At 37.7% G+C, this 23,080-nt stretch overlaps 1 protein-coding gene across 2 annotated transcripts in view; it reads right to left on the bottom strand.

Moving 5' to 3' along the window:
- Positions 1-23,080, bottom strand: part of RBMS1 (RNA binding motif single stranded interacting protein 1) — a 95,746-nt gene that overhangs the window by 9,196 nt on the left and 63,470 nt on the right. Inside the window, exons 5-10 of one of the 2 annotated variants that reach the window (XM_086464971.1) lie at positions 18,063-18,220; positions 14,830-14,909; positions 4,920-5,026; positions 3,984-4,033; positions 3,796-3,889; positions 487-537 (exon numbers count right to left, since the gene is read on the bottom strand). In XM_086464971.1, coding sequence (XP_086321097.1) covers positions 487-537; positions 3,796-3,889; positions 3,984-4,033; positions 4,920-5,026; positions 14,830-14,909; positions 18,063-18,220 — 540 coding nt within the window. Of the gene's footprint in view, positions 1-486; positions 538-3,795; positions 3,890-3,983; positions 4,034-4,910; positions 5,027-14,829; positions 14,910-18,062; positions 18,221-23,080 lie in introns of both variants that reach the window. The other variant, XM_086464970.1, reaches the window with a different exon arrangement.

Genomic DNA, 23,080 nt, shown 5'->3' on the forward strand with positions numbered 1-23,080 from the left:
ACAAGCTATGCAGGTTTTCCCAAGTGACTGCCCATCATGTCATTTGTATCACTAGATTCATCTGTCTTTCTCAAATTATCCAGTCTGAACTATGCTAGACCCATTCTAAAACCTCAGGTCTTCAGTTCCAGCTCCTGATAGCTAAACAGTATGTAAAACATGGGTATTGGCAAAGTGCTTTTCATTTACATTTAAAAAAAAAAAGTTTCCTCAGGATCCTGACTTGGTAACCCTAACTGTCCTTATCACCTCGATACCTTGAAGGCAGCTTTCTTTTCTTCCTAATAAAATGAGGCCCCAATCCAGGTTACTATCTTTGTTTTCCTCTTCATTTTGATCCATGATTTAATCATGATGTAATTATCAAAACTCTGGAAGTAATTGGGTGTGAATTGACCTATTTCCTGTTGTTTATAAAGTATTTAAAGTGTTTATACGTGTATATATAATCAGTAAACACAACAATGGAGAAGCATAAAAACTTACTGGGTGCTGCATTATATATGGTTGAGGCTGCATCCAAGAAGGACTCTGAACCTGTAACAAAATCACTATTTTATTTTTCGTTTTAGTCATTCTTTTCCTTTTTTCCAACTGAGATATAGCACTAATTTATCATGTTAACAAGCCCCCTCCCTTATTTATTCACTTTTTAATGCAATTGGTAACTCTGTGGAGCACACTGATTCCTATGAAAAGTGTATTTATTGTACCTGTAAATCAGAAGCAAGATCTGGAGACAATATCCCACATACACCTTTGAGAACAGTATAGTGTGTTTTTAGTGCGGGTCTCAGAAACTTGTATCAAGTACACTGAAAGGGTCTGAACAGATGCATAAGAGATTTCTGCTGTGTTAAAAAAGGAGGCGTCTTTTGTCTTTGAAACTTCTTTGAAGGAAAGTTATTTGATCTCAGAAGGTATAACATCATTTGCCTTCTAGTGTGATCAAAATAAAATAAATATTGGGTTATCACAAGAGAAAAAGAAACCAGGAATTCTGCTGAAATGTTGTTCCAGGAACAAGAAGATTTAGAACTGATCTTCTCCAAGACACTGCGGTATGTTATTCCCAAAGCACAGGAAGAGGAGAAGGTTCTGACAAGCATTCCTGCTCTTCCAACTAGCATGTTTTCTCTCCAAAACCACTGACTACCGAAATACTTAAACTGAGTTAGGATGCCTAACTTTGCCTAACAAGGCAAATTAAAAAGATTAAAAGGTAAACTAACAGGTTATATGCTTACCTTAGTTAAAAAGAGCTGGTTGCAACAGCTCTTTGAAAAAGTGTGCTGCAAGAAATATTAAAGGTAAGAATGAAAATGTTTCCTCCCCACCTTCTGCAGGTGTGTAGATAAGGCAGGATTCTGACCTGCATCGCACATGCAGAACTGACTCACCACTGCTGCTGGACATCTAAAGCCCCTTAAATGCCTCTACCATCATTCCCAGAGTCCTGTGAACAGGACAGGTAGCCAGACAATCTTGAAAAAAATCCAGGTGAGGTGTTTTCTACAAGACGGAAATAATTCTTCCCTCCTTTCAGTACTGATTTTCAAATCAAGAGTAGTATTTTTTTCTTTTTCAATCCGAAAAAAGAGCAAACAAGAGTTCAAAAATAGAAGACACTTGAACCCTCCCTTTCCTCAGGCAAAGCTTAATGGCAAAAATACTGGCACAGCCTGACTAAAGCTTTGGCTAATCTACTCACACTATGATAGCAACTGGCTTAGTACTGTCATTTGGATATACAGGAGTTGCAGAAACAAACGCTAGCCAAAACTTTATTACATTTGTTTACTTTTCACAAGAGTAAATCTAGGAACAGGTTATACCATGCCTCAAAGAAAAAATAAATAAATCATGCTCTTGTGATACGTCCTGTTGCGTAGATGGCAGAACGCTGCAGGTTTCAGTAAGAAGGGATTACTAATGAAGATGTGACAAAATACTCAAATTGTGAAACTCTTCTGGCCAAGAACCTCCTTCTTCCCCAATACAGAACACTTCAATTTAATTTTCAGTTCCTATTACTGTGGCACTTCAAGCATAATGATGTTAATAACTCCATCCACAATAATTTAAGCTCCATGCCATGTATATTGAAATGCTGGTAACAACACTTCTGAAAACATACAGTATCGTGGTCTGCCTACCTCAATAAGCCCAGAGACGTGATACTATATTCCTAAGAAGTATATTTCCATGCCAACTTCCGACTTTTCCCTGGATTCTGAGTATCTGAAAGTCTTATATTGATAAATAATTTATATTTTAATAAAGAACAGCAGCTAAGTCTACTGGAATATTTTTCTGTCTAAGAACTTGCTGTAACTTTTGAGGTATTGCTGTACAAAGCAGAATGATTCAATATACTGAAAAATACAATACTAACACTGCCTGCCAAGGGCAAACATTGTGTTGCATAAGTCACCTCAGAAATTAATATGAAATTAATCCAGCTGCCCTTCACCTCAGACTATACTGTTTTAACTCCTACATAAACGCTTTGCTCACGCAAGAAGGGATCAGACCTCCAAACTAATATTAGACAATTCTTCCTCATTCTTCTCACCTGGAATGGGAGGGTATGTGGAAACTTCTGCAAGAGAATACTGACAAAACGGCCCACAATGCCTATGTTATCCTTCTACACGCCTTCTACGTAGCCTTCTATACCATTTTCACCCACAGTAATCTAGAAAACTCAGCAAGTCTCACTAAAAAACAAACAGCCTCTTCTCCTTCCTCCGACATATAGAGGTAAGAATTTTCCAAATTTCATTAGTTTTGGTTATTTATGACCTGAATCACCGATGTTTACTTCGTCTATGTGTTAAACAGTAAAATGCCAAAATAGCTGACCATTTAGCTTACACTGGGATAATTGGCACATCTCAAGTAGTAATTACAGAGTGTACATCTGAGAGTGCCGTACTAGTTGTATTAAATACAAGCTGTTTGTAAACTGAAATGTACAATACCCTAAAATTGAGCATTCCTAAGAGATTTATATCAGAGTACAAAAACTGTTCCATATAATTTCTCAGCATGTTGAATTGTTGTCAAAATCCCATAGCGGGGACTCAAGATGACAACTATCAAAATTCCCTTTTCGGGAAGCTTTGGACTGGGGTCTAAGAACAAAAAATGTACATGACTCATATTTTAATTTAATGTTCAAAATAAAGTAACTTCTGGTTCTAGACTATTAAATGCTTTACTCCTAATATAAAAACACTAAATTTGAATGCTAATGCAATTTCAACTCTGAACTCTTTTTCAAATTTTTCTCTAATGTCAAGCAAGTTTCTGTACCCTTCTTTGTACAATTATGTAACACATTATTGTACAGTTTTTTTTTTTTCACTGAAACAATCCACAGAAAAGTTCAAAATGCATGGAGAAATATCTTTGAAATAGAATTTAATCAAATCAAGAAGGTTTTAAATAAAGAATAATTATTCTAAAGATATTATTGACATTAAAAGAACTCGACCAAGAGAAAATTAAAAATCATACATGAAATGCAGAACTGACTACAAATACCTTAGCCATCAGCACAAGTTAGAGACTTTGTTGTCCAAGCCCCCACGTATCTCATTAAATTGTTGTGCTTCCTGAAACAAACACACTCTTAGTTTTTAAGGCCGTCATTTTCATGCCATGCAGCACGAAGAGGCCACTTCATTAAAATGAAGCATTATTGGAGAACTCATAAAACCAGATGTAGCAACTGATAAATAAACATAAGCTCCCATGAACCATTTCAGCTACTAAGTTCTAAATACAAACCTGGTATGTGGAAACTGGAGAAGCAATATATGGCGTAATAGATGTCTGAGTGATCATTCTGTTTGCTGTAATACTGTAGGGTGATGGATAAAATCTAGAAAATGCAGAAACACTTATTAAGTGACAGTTCTGTGCATCTTTCATTAATGCAAACAGGCTTTTTCTTAGTGTGCCGTTATTTAACATACCCATTTTGTAAAGCAGCTGTGGTTGGATCATACGTGAGTGTCATTCCAGCCTTTTAAAAAAGAAAAAAAAAAAGTGGAAAGAAAGAGTTGACAAAATTCATTTTGATTGTAAATTATTTCTCTTACTCTTTCTTTAGTTGTATTATTTTTAAGTGAAAATTTGTATTGAAATAGTTTATTACTGTAAGTTAGGGAAAGCCCAATTGACAGAAGTAATTATATAGCAAAGACAGTCAGCAATACTGGCTATGAAAACAAGTTTCCAGGTTCCCAGCATGAGGAACAAAACGCAATCTATGAAACACCTGGCTAAGAGAACATGTGTGTGTTTGAGCGGCAGGGCATGAAGATGATTACGTTAGGGTGTTGCTTACAATATATTAACCGTAACAATGAATGGGGAGGGCTGTTTTTTAGAAGACACATTTGAATTTTCTTGTCTCGTATAAATGAGGTGTCTAGGCTTGCTAACCACAGTCAGCCTATGAAGCTATTATCTTGAACATTAATGATTAAAAAAGCTCTGACTAAAAAAAATTAATGCTGCACTGCATTGGCATACTATTTTAATCTTACGAAAGTGTGCACTTCAATGCTGCATAAATCAAAGGATTATTTACTACAAGTAAATAAAGTTATGTTTCAGGTAGTTTTATAATATGAGAAATATCTCAGGCATATTCCTGACCAAGTTGAAGGAGATTTTATTTTTCACTTTAATGAGGTAGGATTTAGTGTTTCGCATTTTGCCCTTTTTCCTCTAAGAAAGATACAGTTAAGTATTTTATAGAATTGCAAACTGTCAGGTAAGTGTTGCTTGCACATTTTTAATATGCCAAAGAGCTAAGCCAAGAAGTCTCAATGCCTATCATTTTCAAAAGTATTCATTATTGTACACCCACACTAAAGCTTGAAGGGAGGACTTACAAGTCTCACCTCGCCTTCTCTGTGCCACGCTCTTCCATTCTGTATATATTTATTCTGATTCTGTCTCTTTTTCTGTCCTCCATCAGCAAACTTGCACAATAAAGGTTCGGCAGGAACTGAGAAGAAAGAAGGAATATTAGTTGAAGTAGCGTTCATACACGGGTGTTCAGCGTTCCAAATGAGGTATGGTTTTGAAGTTATATTCCCAAAACGGCAGCTAAATAACACAGACTCGTACTACAGCATCAACCACTGTTCTGCATAGCACAATGATAGCTGCCACAAACAAACAGAGCATCTGAAATGCCTTATTTGATTTTAAACTACTGCTCTAAAACCTGTTGGAAAGAAATATGGTCTGCATATCCTGAGCATGCATCTGTTGGTCTGGGGATGAATGAGAACTGCCATCTGAATTCTAAGCTTTGCCTCTTAGGAGGTACATCTAAGGAGGGGGCAGAATAAATCTGGCCAAAGGCCTTTAATATATTCCCCACACCCCTTAGAGGTTTCAGTAATGTCCTAAAACTGAAACTGCTCTGCTCCTCCAGAATAGCTGGCACAGCTCTAACCAACAGGATGGAGTTGGTACCTTTATCTCCTGACACCTTGCACTGAAAAAATGCCGCAACTGTCCACTCCCTCTTTATCTCTGCTCTATAAAGACCACACAATGCAGCCAGATATTCTTCCAGATTTTTCTTTTATCTTTTTTTTTTCTTTTGCACATGCTGTTATGAAATGGTATCGCTATACTACTTTTTAAATTTTTTTTTTTTTGCATAACATAATCCTGACCATTACTTAATTTTTAATGTCAAAACTGAAGCAATGAAAAAAGAAAGTTTGCGTAGTATTCTTAAATTACTAGCTTAAATTGCAATAGTTTCTGAGTATCTACGGCTGAAGCACAGCTCTGCTACACCACACCCTCCCTAATCACAGGGTGGAAACACTGTTATGACTTGGATGCCAACACTTCTCTGCCAGTAATTCCCGACACATGAGCTGTCTAAGCTTTACCATGACACTCCTCCAGCCATTCTCTATTTGGAAACACCTTCATGAGAGATGGCTGGATCTGAAAATACGCAAGTTTCCAAATGCAGAGTAAACACATGGGGTGGGAGGGCCACCCACAAATAGCCAACCCCAATAAAAATTTTAGTGTATCTGTATTATGCAACAAAACAGTATAACCATAGCCAGTGCTGATGTGGTCTTCACTCTGTCTGCATTTACAAAAGATGATCAGTATTAAATACCTCAGAGACTTATAACCTAGCAGAGAGCTTGACTTTTACAACTTTGGCACAAAACTAGCACTAACAGACAAGTCATCCCTGGCTTTGGAAGTCATACCTAAAAGACTAACTCTGGTTCTACCGGGAAAATACCCACATCCTGCATGATACATCTTTTGACAGCGTTATCTATAAAAGATGGATGGACTGGAAGACAGAACTGGTATATGGTTCCCTGGCTTATCTCCAACGTTGACCACACATGCATCAGAGACTTGTACCTCTCCTACCCGTGCACTGTTATTCAGCAGTCAAATAACTTTAACATCAGAGGGCTGGACTTCAGTACTAAACAGGACAAATAAATTAATTTAAAATGTATTATCTTACAGAGAATGATAAGTTCTCTGTAAGATAAATCTCCTATAATCACAAAATAAATCAATTAAATTTCCTACTTAATTAAATTAAATCTCCTATAATCATAAAATAAACAAGGGAAAGGTCAGGCTAATTACACTGGAAAAAAGCATGGGAGACCTAGGGACAGTGGAGTGAATGCACAAGGAAGTAACAGAATTCCTAAAGGAGACAGAAACCAGAAAATATTGGCTTCAAAATCTCGCATTTCTGAAGAGATTTTTGGCATTCCCAGAACTGCGTTTTGCCTGGGGTCTTATATCATGAGAAGCAACTTCTCTCTCAGCATATTTGGGGCAAAAAGGTAGTATATCAATATACTAACAGATAACTTGATGTTACTTTATAAAAGCTAGATCTCAATAACCTTGGTCATATAAGGCCTTGGCACGGTCATGACATCCTTCTCTCTAAACTGAAGACATATGGATTTGATGGGTGGATTGTTCAGTAGATAAGGAATTGGTTGGGTGGTCGCATCCAGAGGGTAGTGGTCAACAGCTCAATGTCCAGATGGAGAGCGATGACAAGTGGTCTCCCTCGGGGGTCTGTACTGGGACCAGTGCCGTTTAATATCTTCAGCAATGGCATCGACACTGGGATCAAGTGCACCCTCAGCCAGTTTGCAGATAACACCAAGCTGAGTGGTGCAGTTGACACCCCTGAGGGATGGGATGCCATCCAGAGGGACCTGGACAAGCTGAAGAAGTGGGCCTGTGTAAACGTCATGAGGTTCAACAAGGCCAAGTGCAAGGTCCTGCACCAGGGTCAGGGCAATCCCTGGCAGCAATATAGGCTGGGGGATGAAGGGACTGAGAGCAGCCCTGCCAAGAAGGACTTGGGGGTACTGGTGGACAAAAAGCTGGACATGGGCCAGCAATGGGCACTCACAGCCCAGAAGGGCAACCGTATACTGGGCTGTACCAAAAGAAGCACGGCCAGCAGGTTGAGGGAGGTGACCATCCTGGTGAGAGTACTGTGTCCAGCTCTGGAGTCCTCAGCACAAGAAAGACACAGACACATTGGAGCGGGTCCAGAGGGGGGACCACAAAAACCATCACAGGGCTGGAGCACCTCCTCTATGAGGACAGGCTGAGAGACTTGGCGTTGTTCAGCCTGGAGAAGAGAAGGCTTCGGGGAGACCTTTATAGTGGCCAGTACTTAGAGGGGGCCTACAGGAAAGGTGAGGGCAATCTTGTTAGCAGGGCCTGTTGCGATAGGACAAGGAGTAACAGTTTGAAACTAAAAGAGGGGCGATTCAGACTAGATATAAGGGAGAAATTTCTTACAATGAGGGTGGTGAAACACTGGCACAGGCTGCCCAGAGAGGTGGTAGAAGCCCCCTCCCTGGAAACATTCAAGGTCAGGCTGGACGGGGCTCTGAGCAACCTGATCCAGCTAAAGGTGTCCCTGCTCACTGCAGGGGGGTTGGACTAGATGGCCTTCAAGGGTCCCTTCCAACCCAAACTATTCTATGATTCTATATCATGCAGCATTTTAATCCACACACAGTTCTGCTGAAACAAGAGGAGTTAATCTCCGAAGATGTTAGCCAATATGGGTAAGATTATCATGTTCTGGTCTGAAATTATTTTGACTGTGATTTTACATAGCAAAGAAAAAAAAAATCCATCAAGAAAGGAAGAGCTGAGATCCAAATACTGAATTTAACTGCCATAAATGAAAAAAAGCTCTCCCTCAAGCTGAGCATCTCTGGCCACTTGTAAATTATTTCAAACATCTACAATTGTGGGAAGCATGCGTGACTTCAAAAACAGACTATAAATTTTTGGATCAAGTCAAAAGAAACTGGCATGAGAACAGCTTATAAAGACATCAGAAAATACCCAAAGGTTTCTAGCCCTGTGATTCTGTATTATAGCACTCACAGGTAATAAATACTTTATGTAAAGCTGCATTATGCTTTCACTAAAAATCCCCATAGTGAATTGTACAAAACTTCTGTGAAAGCATTATTTGTGCCTACATTTCCCATAATTTTCTCAAAATATAATTTTTTTTAAAAAGTCAGAGTAAGCCTGTCCTACTCTTTGAATAAAATGTTCATTAAAATCTATTTTAAGAATAAATATGAGGTTTTTTGTCAGTAGATAACTGAAAACAGCTAAATACTAAATGATGAAACATCTTCTGTAGTACACTGGAAACACTTGTCTGACAAATTTAAAGAGAAAGAAAAAATGGATCAAGAATTATTCACATGTGTCGGATTTTGCATATGTAATATCCAAAACCTGCAGCAATGAAAAAAAAAATTAAAAAGGCATTAATTTGTGTTTTGCCAGAGGTTGGTGCTCCATCATACTGGATACAGATCTGGTCATGGGAACCCCTGTTTTTCTGACCTTCCAGATTCTCTTGCTTCTCACTGTGTCCATAAATGAAGCCAAATGTCGTGAAAGCTCCAACTCACATTAAAAAAAAAATGAGGCAGATTGTCTATTTAATACCACCAACTGCTGTGAGAAGGCTCTATAGCATTTGCCTTCCCTAATTCCAGTTCAAGATCTTAACTCTGTGGGGACTGCTGCAATTGAAAGCCTAACTGCAATTTCTAGCTGCTCTTCCATATATGCAAGCTGAGTACTATTGCGTTCATTGCTTCAAGAACACAATGACTGATGGCCATCAGAGAGAGGGTCATGAGGAGATAAACCTTCATGGAAGCCAAGTATGATCTATTGATTCCCCCTCCCACCACAGAATGAACATAGCCCTCACTCTCATCAAAATTAAATCTGAAATTTATTTCTTCAGCTTACCTTTCCTCATATTTTTCACAAATATGTAAGGTATTCTCTCTCTTGCACATACAAACATGTATACAATAGAAATATATATAAACAAAAAACTCCAACAGGCCCTACAGACCAGTCAAGCATCTTTTTTGTGGTCCAGGAAGGAAGGGAGAGTCATTTTTATTGTTTAATTGCCAGGAAGTGTGCAGGCCCAGCCATGAAGGGGATCATTAATCATTAACTGACTTGCCTGTGTGTACAAGGCAGAGAGGCATGATATAAGTATTCCAAGATGCAGTCACAGCTAAGAGATAGCTGATGTAAAAGGCCATGACTTACAGTGGACTTATGCTTCTGCAGCTAAGACACCATGTTTAAAGACACTCTCAATGGTTTGTAGATGTCTGTTGAGCTGCTGCTATGGAGGTGTCCTGTAACCGCAAGCTCTCTGTGCTTTAACAGCAGGTCAGTGCTTTAAAACCTGGCTATGCAAAGTGCTGACCATCTCCTCCTGCCCCAAATCACCCTCTTCTAGGGCTACTGTTTTTACAGAAGATGTGAATGCAGTATTAGTCCAGAGAGAAAATACTTCTTTGTCATACACACATTGTGCACACGTGTACATTAGAATTCAGTCTTCATTTGTTCAGCAACTACCCAAATACATACCTGGTGATACTATAAATGCAAGAACAAAATTGATGTTCTTATGTTGGACTTTGTGTTCACACCCTTGACTTTACATGGCTAATTTTATCAACTTTTCAATAAACCCTGCTTTCAGATATTCAAAAGTACAACACAATAGTTTTATAATACTATTCTTTTAATCAGTTTTCAATTAAACTGCATCTTTTAGGGACTTTCATTGCTTATTTTCTAGTGACAAAGCATATGGACTAATGAATTCTAACATTAAAACATCACTTTAATGATAGAGCAAGCCTGTACAGCTAGAAACTTTTGCCAAAAGCTGTGGGAATTAAAAAAGAAGTTGTGCAACCCAATATTTCAGTAGCTTTATATGTTTAAAGAGAAACAAAATACATACTCTTTACCATTCTAATCTTCACTTAAAGTGCTTAGGGTTACATTTCTTTAATAATTTACATAAGGCTTAATAATTTGTCACAGGACTGTATTTTGACTGGTTTTAAGTAGTACTTTTCCAATGTTGCTTCTTAAAACTAAGCAGCAATTGCAAACTATGAGACTTAGAGCAGTAACAGCTTCTAATCTTTGATAATGGATAAAATCTTGGTTCCTCTGCCTTCAGTTGACAATGAGGAGTAACACCAGCACTGTGACCTCTTGATACCCTTTAGCATTGGTTTTCAGACTGTGGTTCATGGATTTTTTCCAAAGGATTGGTGAAAGACAACTAAGAAATATGAGTTTACTCTCAAGAGGCTTAAATTCACTATACAGGGATCTGCAGTGCTGAATATTTTGTAGAAGTAAGCAAACAGAAAAAGGTCGAAACTAACCACCACAAGATAACTACTTCAAGGCTCCATTTTCACTCCTCTCCTGCACTAGAAAGATGTCTGAGATCACAATAATTCCAAACAGTACCGTCTACCATACCTGGTGGACCTCTTCCTAGTCTGCAGTCAAGTGCAGAGCTCTCACACCTGTCTTCACTTTCCTCCCTAAAACAGCATCTGAGTGACCAGTATCTTTACTGTAAGTGGGAAGAGGAGAGCGGGTCATGGATACACTGTGATTTTTGGGTCATCACCATAACCCACCATTCCTGAAGAAAAAATGGTATGGGTTGCTCAGCAAAAATGCTGTCTACTTTACACCCATGAAAACAAAATCACCTAACTTATTTTCAGTAAAAGCAGTATTAAATAATCCACAAAGCCTATACAGCAGGCATACAACTTTTGTTACTTCTATCTTTTTCATTTTAAATGTAAGAGAGACAAATAAACTCAGTCTTACACATACCTTATGAATTCTACAGCACAACTGCTCCATGTAATTATTTATATAATAATTTCCCATATATCATCATGCAGCTACTTGCTGCTGTGTTTGTGATAGAGAAGAGATGCCTTTCATGATTTCTTCAATTGTTACGGGTCCAACACAAGAAAAAAAGGCAGCAAACATTTAAGTATCATCTTCAGGGGAGGGAGGCTAAGGATGCTACTCTGTCCTCACTATTCATCATCTGTATCCTGGCTCCTTATACTAGTCTAATTCTGTTTCCTCCAATTCATGTCATGAGGTTTCATTGAAAGTAGAAAAGCTTTAACTATCACATTATTCAAGGAAAACAGTAATTCGTTGAAGAGAAAAGTAGAACTAAATGCAAAAAATATTTTAAGAATATAGCAATCATGTAATAAACATACAGTTGAGAAGAGAATGAAATACAAAAATCAAAGTCCTGAGAGAAATGGACAGAAAGTCATAGTCTACAAACCAGAACAAACTATTACAATAACATAAGTACAAACCCCAACTAGAACAAATGGTGAAACTAATACAGCACTCCTAGGAGTTTTAGGGTTATCCCAACTTGCAGTGCATTCGAAATTGCTCTCTGAGCTAACCTTCCTCCTTCTTCACTGTAGACAAACAAGGACACACTAAATATTAAATATATTTCATTAAGCTAATATGGAGCAGGGAAATAAAGCCTGAATAGCTTGTGACATCTGGGTTCAGCTTGCTCAGTATCATCAATGCCCAGTCACTCATTCAGTTCTACAGTTGACACTTTTGTGAAAGCCCTGTGCTACCTTTGGCCCTCTCAGATTCATAAAAGTTTTTCTGTTCTTTCTTCTCATGCTCCAGAAGAGGTTTCACTTATGCTTCCTATAACTGTTTTTAACCCGTTCCTACATTTAACCCCAAACTTAGTTAAAATAACAAAGCTGCATTATGAAAGCATGTTTTTGTTGAACAGATGTTCTTCCTCCCACACCTATTTCATTACAGGCCCGTCTCTCCTACCCTCCTCATCCTGATAACAGTGTTTTTATAGCCAGCTCCCTTTGCTGATTTTAGCCAAGTTTCTAGGACACAATGTTTTAATTTAAACATAGTTCCAGTTCTACTATTTTATGTTGCATGTATTTGAACTTGCTTCTCTGTAACCCCAAAGGATGCTAATCTATTTCAAAACATTTTCCCAACCTTTGTTTGTCCAAGAGCTTTCCCACTACATCCACTTTTCTCTGTGCAGGTAGTCCAAGACCTCAGCTGCCCAGTGTCTCTGCCCCACTTTTGGGGAGACTGCAGCATATTATTACGCATAAACTGCATCCTCTAGTAGGACTGTATTATTGGCCATGTACTTCCTATGTGGTGAGAAACTCCAGGAAGAACTGGAAGTCCACAAAAACCTTTCTAAGAAGCAACCAATCAAAGCACCAGCATGGAAAAGTAGAGTTGGGGCTGCACCCTAAATAACAAAACTGACAGTCTTTAACAAACAAGATTCTCATGACTCCCTTATGCACCTACTTACCTGTCGCATTTTTCAGCATCATGGAGGGTGCGACTCATCTCACTTAACTGACTTTCAGATATTTAGAGTTATCTATTTCTGAGTGACTCATCTAACGCTCTTTGCAACTGCAAGGACAGCTGACAGCAGAGATACATCAGTCTGGCGGTGCGTGCTTCTTTACCTATTCTAGACAGAGAGCCTACATGACTACTTTGCCAAGTAAGCATTAGAAGTCAAGGTCTGTGAGGTAAATTACATTTTGAGACCCCTCTTTAGTTTCCACTTTCTGACAATCACCAGTTCTGTGCAAATTTCTTGTCCCTAATTAATCACATCTTCTGGTAAATGTTTTTCCTCCACACTGCAGAAACTGGTCTTACAATTCCATGCAGCAACCTTTTATTTCCACTTGTTGAACCCGATCATATAAGGGTGCAACTCCAGCTTCAGCCATGGCCCACCAGAGACAGAGCATGATTAGCAATGACATTCTTTACAGCTCATTCATTCAGAACGGGATAACGCATGTGAAAATAAAAATGAGCAAATTAAAAAGCACTAATATAAGGTTCTGTTACAGTTTTTTTTACTGTCTGTAATTGAATAGAAACCCCATATGTTAATTTAAACTCCTGGTTACTCCATACTTTTTACTTTTAATTATGTCCACGCCATAGTAGCACTATAAAACTAATCACGGAAGGTGGATCAGAGCACAGTTAGCATTCGGAGAAAATCATTCCATGATCTCCTTGCCCCTAAAGGGATTTTCCATCTCATAAAACACAGATTGCTAAGTATATGAAATAGAAAAGTAAATGTTACAGCCACTATCTAAAACAAAGTTTTAACTAAATAATCTCGGCAGTCAATCCCAATGCAAGGGGTCTGCAAAAGCCAAGCCAGGGAAATCGAAATGCTGTGTTAGATTAGTGTTGGTGAAGGGAGCGGTTTCCTGTGCTCTGAAGCAGCTTTCCATCCCTACCGCAGCACAGACTGCCTCAAACTACAGTAATCTTTCAGGGACAAGGCCTGTATGTAGTTTTACTAAACAAGCCACATTCTTGTCTGCCTGCCGAGGGCTGCTTTCCTCCTCCTCGGTGTCAGGGTCTGGCTGCAGAGAACATTTCACCAGTGGGATAAAGGCGGCTTCAGCAACAACATCAACAATGTAATCTGTAAAATTCCCACTCTGGTTTATCAATAAAATGGTTACGAAAACCTGCCTGGAATGTCAGAGATGTATTCTTTCCTCCTTTATTGTCCTCTTTTCTCTGTTTTACTCTGCTGCTGTGCATTTCCTTTCCTCATTTTTAAGTGTTTATGGAATATACATTTTGTCTCTTAGAAACAGTGCTGACAAAGCAGACAAACTGATGAGGAACTTGGTGTGACAACAAAATTGCACTCTGTAGTTTCTCTGCATTTTGCCTTGCACAATATTTCTAGAAGTAGCATTCTTTGCTGACCTCCTTCCATCTTTCTGAAGAACCTCAGAGCCTACTTTGACTTGAGAGACAGAGCTCCCCAATGAATGAGAGTGCCTGGCATTAAAACACTGCCACAGAATCTATTTTTTTTTTCTAATTAAAACATGGGGTTTTTTAAATTACTTTGAAAAAAAATCACCAACAGGTGGCAAAAGTATTCCATTTTTTGCCTCTCAAAATTATCCACGGACAATCAGCCAAATACTGTTCTGATACACGTACGACACATACTTGTCTCCTGACTTCAACTGGGATCACGTGGGATGTAAAATTTGTGCATAGCTGGCTTAAGGCTTCTTAGCTGCTTGTCTATGTGCTAGGAGAGAACTCTACTAGACTCTTAGAAAAGTTTTACAGTAAAAAAGTGATATACTGTGTTCCAAGCGAGCAAGTATTACAGCCATCCAACAAGACACAGTTTAATTTTAATAAGCCTGCCTTTGAGTGAGAAGCCAGATACAATAATTGGTGTAACAGGCTTCCACTATGTAAGCAGTAACCCATTCATGCATCTTGTTAGAAATACATGCAACATACCAGAAACTCCTGCTGGTGTCTTTATGAATTTTCCATTAAAATGAGCAATCACTGCTTCACATTTTTCTGTTGACTCCATTCTAAGAAAATAAAGAATAATTTGCATAAATTAAACACTCATTCAGATTCTCTCGTGATTTTTTTAAGCCTATTTCTTGCTTTTTCTCACTTCACTTTCGTGGCTTGTTCTCCCATGTGTGAGCAACAGAGAGGATGTTTTCTAAGAACACACAACTTCGGAAAGGTCAAACTAAACTCAGTTAACATTTTATGCACTCTGACACCAAAGTGAGTGCCAAACTGCAAATACAATACCCTTATTTACTTAGAAATTCGGTAGAACATATCTTGGACAGCTACAGTACAAAATACCTATGCTGTCTTGAAGGAAGCAGAAAGACTGATCCATAACCATTCATAACAGAATCCTTAGTGTCCATGATACATACAACAAATGTTAATGCCACTTTTGATTGAGGATTCTGAAGTGTTTGTACAGTTTAAGAGTAATAAACTCAAATATAAACATGCCTGACTGCACGACCCAAACTGCCTTTGCAGCTTTTAGCTTATATGCATCATCCTAACTAAATGATATACTTGTCTCTTATTTAATTGTTTTCAAGTTACCTTCGAAACAGGAAGCACTAACAGAATAGCTGTGATGGCTACTGAGAATTTATCCAGCATCCTGAACAGGTTTGTGCACTTCTGTTGTCAAAATAAGACTTACTAGACTGGGTGGACTACTGGTGAGCTAGCGCTAGTCTGGGAGCGGCTCCATAGGTTGCAGCTACATCCTTACATTGCAATGTTGATGTGTTGGTCCTAACTGCCAGCTTGGACTAAGTTGCAACAGATGACAGAGACAATGCAAGTATAACAAAATTTATTTCAAAAGAATATATTTTGCAGCTGCCTGCGAGATTATATTTGGATAACGGCCAACAGACATTTTCCTTTTACTTCTTCATTAAGTTCTGTAATTCCAACACACAAATTAGGCCAATGGCCTCAGCAGCAAAGAAGCAGCAAAAAATCACTAAGTTATCTTTTTTTAATTCTGATAGACTTCTGCACAGGCCAACAAAATACAGTCAGAGACAACAACCAAAATGCCAGACTGAACAAGAAGGTTTCTTCATGGTTTCAAAAATACCTTCTGGAGAATTTTCAGAAGTTCTGGATTGTTGGATCTGCATCAAAGAAATTAGCTTTTTTTTTTGTCTCGCATGAAACAAACAATATAATTTAGTTTCAGATGCAAGTCTGGACTTGATAAAATATATTACCCCTTATTAACCTAATAAAATGCTCCCAAAGGCAAGAAATTAAAATCTTTATTTAATGTCTACATTTTTCTTGGACAATTTTAACTTTAACTAATATTTATCCAATACCTACCTTGCAGAAGGGAAGAAATTCTTATTAGATATGACAGCAACAGCTTATTCTATAAATTATGTATAATATACGTATGTCAATATAAAACATGTATATTAAAAAACCTTTAGGTTTACTTATATTTATAAAACATATAATGTTTTATATGAGGACCTATTGAGAAAATACTTACTTTAAAACGAATCTCTTAATGTCTTCAATACGAGTGAGGTTTTTGGATACACACGAGTCTTTTGGATTTTTACATACAATTCTAAAACTCTTATGGTTATATTAGAATAAAAGCATTCCTAAAATACCACTGATTCAAGGTAGAGTTAGTAAGCAAGTTTAGGGACAAAAGACTGAATAAATTCATAATGCCTACTGAATTTCAGCTTGAGTGTTACTGGATTCTGCCCTTCATAGTAAATACAACTTTTGCATCTATATTGCTTTGTACATCATCCAAAAACACATACGCACTGTCTATACTTGTACAGAGTTCCCACTCAAATACTTATGCATATGTTTATATGAAAAAAATACAAGTGTACGAACAAAATAAAAATGCCCAATTAAATTTACATCAAAAATGTACTTATTGATTTATTTAAAGGGAACAGAAAGAAATTTTGGTAGAAACCAAACTTGCTAGTTTTGCCCTCTTAAATAAAGGAATATCATCCCGTTGTTTCTAATTCTGTTCCTTTTTGTATCTTCTTGTAACTGGACAGTCTGTCAAGCAAATAAATTGGGGGGCAGGATTTAGAAAAAAAAATTATAAAATCACAGTGCTGTGAACTACTCATACCAATCCCTAAAAATTTTGGCTTCACCAGGTGATATTATTTGTTCAGTTCTTTTCTGTGCACTAATTTTAGATTCTGCTATTTGTTCAAATACAGAGCTATTGTAATGTTGGCTGAATACCTGATTTACTGGAATTCGACCGTTGACAGAGGTTTTACAATGTATTTTGGGAATCCCAATTCTTTGCACAAAGCATGCCCCTATTTTTGATGACAGAAATCTCCAATCTAAAGCCTCCAGATTGGCATACTAGGTTTAAAGCAGGACTTAATGGAAGAGAGAGAAAACTGTTAGAAAGGCATAGAAAAGGCTTCAGTGAAGAGGCCCCAAAACAAACAACTGAATTAACTAGCGAAAAAGTAGACTCACATGGATGGAATATTTGGGAGTTATCTACTAATTTATGGAAAATACTTGTTCTTGTTGATTTGGGAGAGATATTTGACCAAGCTGTCAAATATTTAAAGTGAGATCTACTGTAAGTGATTAAAAATATTTTCTTTCCCAGATGACAACACGTTAATGAGTCAGAAAATTCAAAGGGCTGATGTTCAAAGGGCAATGATGAGTCAATTTTCTCAGAGGAACTAATGAATAAAAAGAAAGGAAGAAAAATAGAAGGGGGGAGGAGGGGTTCTTCCTTATTGTCTCCTGTCTTGATTCAAGCCTCAAAAGCCAGAAATGTCACCAAAGTTTCTGTGAAGTACTGCATAATTCTTGCTTACTGCTTCAGGGATAGAGGAGAAAGAAGAAGTACAGAGAAGAGGAGGAAGTGGTAGAGAGGGAACTCTTATTCTAGATAGTTGTCCAACAAAAGCAATAGATTCAGATTTAGCCATCTAAGCGAGATGAGACACGGCCATATTTGCTTTACCAAATGAAGAATTAACAAAACCCTGCTGGTATCTCCATCTAGATCTCCCTTTTCTTTAAAAAACTTACAATTTTCAGTAATTTCTACCTTTTCCTCCTATTCCTACCTTTTTAATTTAAAAAATGAATAAAAGCTGCCAGCATGGCCAACGCCACTGAAGTACCTTGCAAAGCCAACACCACGGCTTGTCCCACTTGAGTCCCGCAGTATCCTCGTAGAGATAACCTGCCCAAATGGTTTCAGCATGTTGTCAAGCTCCTGTTCATCCATTGAAAGTGGCAAATTGGAAATGTATAAGTTAGTCGGGTCTTGCTCTTGTTGCTGAAAGAGAATTAAAACGAATTGTTGTTGTTGCTGCGACTGGAAAGATATTTTTAATATAAATATAACAACAATTACAAGTAACTACTGGCCCAGATTTTTACTTCTCAGGACTCTTTCTACAGGCTGTTCTTCCCTAGCATTAGTGACCTCCATCTTCTGTCACTGTATACAGCATTCCTGAGAAAGCCCCCCTTCTCCTATTACTGCTGACAATGACACTTTAAAGTGGAGATAAAGGTAAATAATTGACAAGTTCATAGCCTGTATTACAACTTGATGTTTCAGATTTTTATGAAAGAAAAAAAAAGCAAAAACAAGGTAAAGGAACAAAAGTAGCAGACAAAGAAATACAAGACTGGTGGAAAGAGCCAAAAAAAGACAGATGTAAACTACAAAGACAAAACATTGGAATGACAATTTGAAAATAATTTGTGGAAATAAGGAGACAATGCACCTAATATTACCACGAGAATAGGCTGATACACACAGAAGTACGTGGGACACTGTCACCTTCTACACATGAACGCTACTGAGTATTTACCAAACACTTACATTATGCATTCAGACAATACAAAAGCCTTCCAAACACTTTCTCTAGAGATAGACAAAATGAAGGAGGAGGGGACCCAGGAGGTGAGCGATTAGGGAGTAGTTAGTCACGTCTTCGCCATTCCCCTGACCTTGGGCTATCTACTTTGTGTGACCGATGTATGTACCATGAAATTCAATCTCAATCAAAGAAACATTTTTATTGAAATTGAGTGTTTCCAATGTTTGTCTACAGATTCTCCACCTGCAGTTATGGAGCACCTCTTGCATCCCTCTCATACTGCCAATTGCTAGCCACACTCCATGATGAAACACGCTCTTAATCTACACAGATCTATATGACCTGGACCTTACAGTTGTGCAAAATCTCCATACTGTCATTGTGGCTCCCTGTGTAGACCTAAGTCTCTGTAGAATGCAATATATATTCATATATTTTTTTTTTGCATTTAGAATGGTATGACCTGAAACAAATAAAATTTTGTTGGCATAGTCATCAGTGTATTTTCATTCTGTGCAAGAGGGCTAACTGACTTACAGGGAAGTTTGAATTAAACCAGAAAACAAAAAACAAACCCACAACACTTTCCTACTGGAATTAAAGCATTTATTAAAGTGATTATACCTGTATGGGTATTCATACCTCCTTATGCAGATTAGACCTCAATTTGTCCTTAAGTTGCCCTTATATTAATAACATCTCAGTACCTTTGGTAGCATATTGCATAAGTTAATAATTTGCTATCCTGGTTATCACCTCTCAGTTGGGATTGGTTTTCCCTAGGACAAAAAAAGAAAAGGAGTAGGGGCTGGGCAGGGATGTCACGCCTTTTAGGCACAGAAATGAAATCTCATGTTCAAAAATTAATGAAACTTAAAAACAGAGAAGCAAATTCTGTGCTTATGGACCTTCCCTATTTGCATTTTCACCCCTAGTCTCACACTTATTTAGAAAGGGCTTTCAAGTTTTCTGTAAAGGTTTTTAAGAAACTTCAGCATCAAAGGACCTATAAAAGGAAAACATGTTTCCATTACATCTTCCTGATCTGCACCATGCCACTGATACGACTGTAATTCCTAGGCACACTGAAATCCCACACAGCTTACAAAACACAAACTTTTCCAAGTGCCCAAGCGTTACCCTTGTCAGTCCCTTTACAGTCCATTACAAATGGCATGACTACAGAGTATGTTTCTCCTCGTGTTACCCATGCATCCCCCCCAAAACACTGACTCTATACAGTACACATAAAAGTTTGTGATTTAAATTATCATAGAACATCTGATTTCTCTTTTGTATTAGAAAAACCAGCAGAAAGAGAAGACAAGAAAATGGATTCGCTGAGACCAGAGCTGACATTAATATTCATAGCTGGGCAATGTTGAACCGTGATGGGAAAACCCCATTACAGTTATGTCTTTGACATACAGTTCAAATTTCTTCAGATAGGAACGTGAAATGAAGACAGCTTTCATGTTTTTAGAATTAGCTTGTAACTTAGACTGTATTGGTCAATTTAGTTTTGTACCTTGAGATACACAGGCTTACTTCCTTCTTTAATAAACACTATCAGCAAAAGCTTTACAGGAGGTTTTAGCCACAAGGATCACAAAATTGCATTTGTAGCTATAGCATAAATTCCTGAAACTCAGAATAGTATTTGAAAGAAAAAAAATTGGCTTATTTTACTTTTTATTATGTTATAAAATATAATGCACACAATTATCCCAAAACTTCCCTGAAAAACCTAAAACTGTATATAAGCTGGAAAATCAGACCCTTTGCATATGTTTATCTACTTCACTAATGTTTTTATTCTATAATAACAGAAAGTCTGAATTATATTATAAAAATGTTCTCATTAAAAAGCCTAACAACATTTGAAAGGATAAAAATGGTCCCATTCTGCTCACACTAATAAAAATGTAATTTACATGCAAAAAAGAAATGCTTACAAACAGAAACACCTAATAAGAGAAAGAAATTCAGTCAACTGCAGAATGTCAGAGCAATCTGCTTTATTCAGGTAACTAAGTAGATCACATTCCCCTTCTCCCAGGCTCCTGTTCCAATCTAGAGGGTTACCACACTTTTGCATTATACAGGCAGTGTATTCAGGATGAGAGCTCAGGAGCTTTCCTTACCAAAAGGGACACAAAGACCTACTGCGACTCACTGTAACATATGAAGATATTCCTCCATACATGCTGGGAAGCTCAACTCTTCTACCTATCCATCTAGCAGAAGAAACTTCATGTCATAAAATCATGTAATAACATTGTCAGAGAGGTGAATGCTCAACTCCGAAAGAATATTAGCAACTTTACCGCTAACTCTGCCAATCCCTCAGGAATGGAGGAAAAAAAAGTGCATCTGAGGAAATTGTGCTAAGGAAATTGCTTTCTCTGAACAGAAAGTATTTTGTGATGGAAAAATTTGACTTGTGGCCCACAAAACAATTCGTATTTGTATTAGTAACAAGATTAGGTTTTGGTCAGGCACATGCTGAACGGGTGACTGGAAAGGACTTACTTCTGCTTTCCTGACTCTTTCTCTATGTCATAGTCTATATTACAGCCTGAATACTCACAGAGATTCAATTATTTCTGCTTTTGATCCTTCGACAGGACATACTAACCACAGCGGAAAAAAAGGAGTTTGAAAATACTCCTACATATGTCCACAGCTAGAACCGGTAAAGACGGCAGACATGGGAGAGAAAGCGCAAAAAAAGCGGCCAACGGATGAGGATGTCACACTGAAATTCTGGAATACCAGTTGAAAATTCATTCATCTGTAATTATCTCATAACAAAATAGTTGAAATGCCAACAAGCACACTCCACAGTGCACCAAGGTTGCATCTGCACTGCAGGTGCAAACCCACTGCCGCGCTGGGGAATGGCAGCAGTTCAGCTGTAAGGACAAATCACAGAACATCTCAAGTTGGAAGGGGTCCATAAGGATCATCAAGTCTAGCTAGATCAGGACAGATTAATTTAATCCACTCACTTCTTCACTTTGCAGGAAAAAAAAAAAAAAAAAAAAAGACTGGTTCTCGAAAGAGCTCATTTACAACACTAAGATAATACTGTTGGGGTAGATGTGAAGCACTCTTTCCAGCGTGTATTTGGAATTTTATACTGTTTGGCTGCAGAAAAAATATGCCTATTAATGTGCAAAACACCTCCTCTCCTCCTGTTCACTACTTATGTCTCCATGCAGCTTCTGTCATGTCCACAAGACTACTAAACCTTAAAACAGCTATCTGGGTACATTTAGGGAGATCATAAGCAGCAAGTCATTTCCTTCTCCTCAGAACATGCTGGATTTCCAAGCTGACTTCCAAATGGCAACCACAACTAGGACCCCCCATCCATCTTTATCCTGTCTTACACAAAAGGCACCATACAAACAGATGTTTGCTTTTATACAAGGCTTTGGCATGGAAAATGGTTAAACAGTTAAAAATTCAAGTTAGGAGACAGACAAACTTTGAAACTCATCCCTCTGTCTCTCTGGCAAACAGTTTAATATGTTAAGTTCTGGGACTTCCTTCCTTACCAAAACCTGTCTCAACATAGTTGAATTCATATGGTTACTACAGTTCTGTTTCAGAAAAGAAAAATAATTCCTTTGATATCTAAGTTTCTAATTTTTATTCTGGAATTCAACAAAAAAAGTGAAACTGGTGAAAATATCCACAAACATAACAATTCAGCCCAAATCTGGCCTATACACTGTAATTGTTCTAAGTGCTTTCAAAGCTAGGTTTTTTTCCTGTGCTTAAAACACATGAAATCTATAAGCTGCTTTCACCTTAGAAATCTTAAATCACTTGAAATTATTTGAATCATTTTATGGGAATGATCAAAAAGAATTACTAAAGTCAGTGGAAAGCTTCCTACTTCAGGCTAGCAAGCTAACATTAAAATATAAACCACTGAACTACTGAGATTTTTTTTAAAAAAAAATCTACACAATTTAGGAAAACTGCTTAATTTGAGATTCTTTGTATCTCATACAGGTTGTGCTCAGTTAACAGAACCTTCAGCAAGTCCTGAAAGTGCTCAATATTTGCAGATGATGGGCAATGTCAGGGAATTTGTGGGCTACTGTAAGTATACATATTACTGAAGAAACTAGGAAGTCTTACTTTTAGCAACTCAAGTCAGTAAGTTTCTATAAATCATTTCTGACCAAACACCTTTAGCCACGTCTCCAGAATTTCTCTAGCAGAAAAATGCTCTTGCAGATTAATGTACTACTTATTCGTAAAAACTAACTTAAGCTGACTACAAGATACAG

The sequence above is a fragment of the Leptosomus discolor genome, chromosome 5 (assembly GCF_034619465.1).
Source record: "Leptosomus discolor isolate bLepDis1 chromosome 5, bLepDis1.hap2, whole genome shotgun sequence".
Taxonomy (NCBI): Eukaryota; Metazoa; Chordata; class Aves; order Leptosomiformes; family Leptosomidae; genus Leptosomus; species Leptosomus discolor.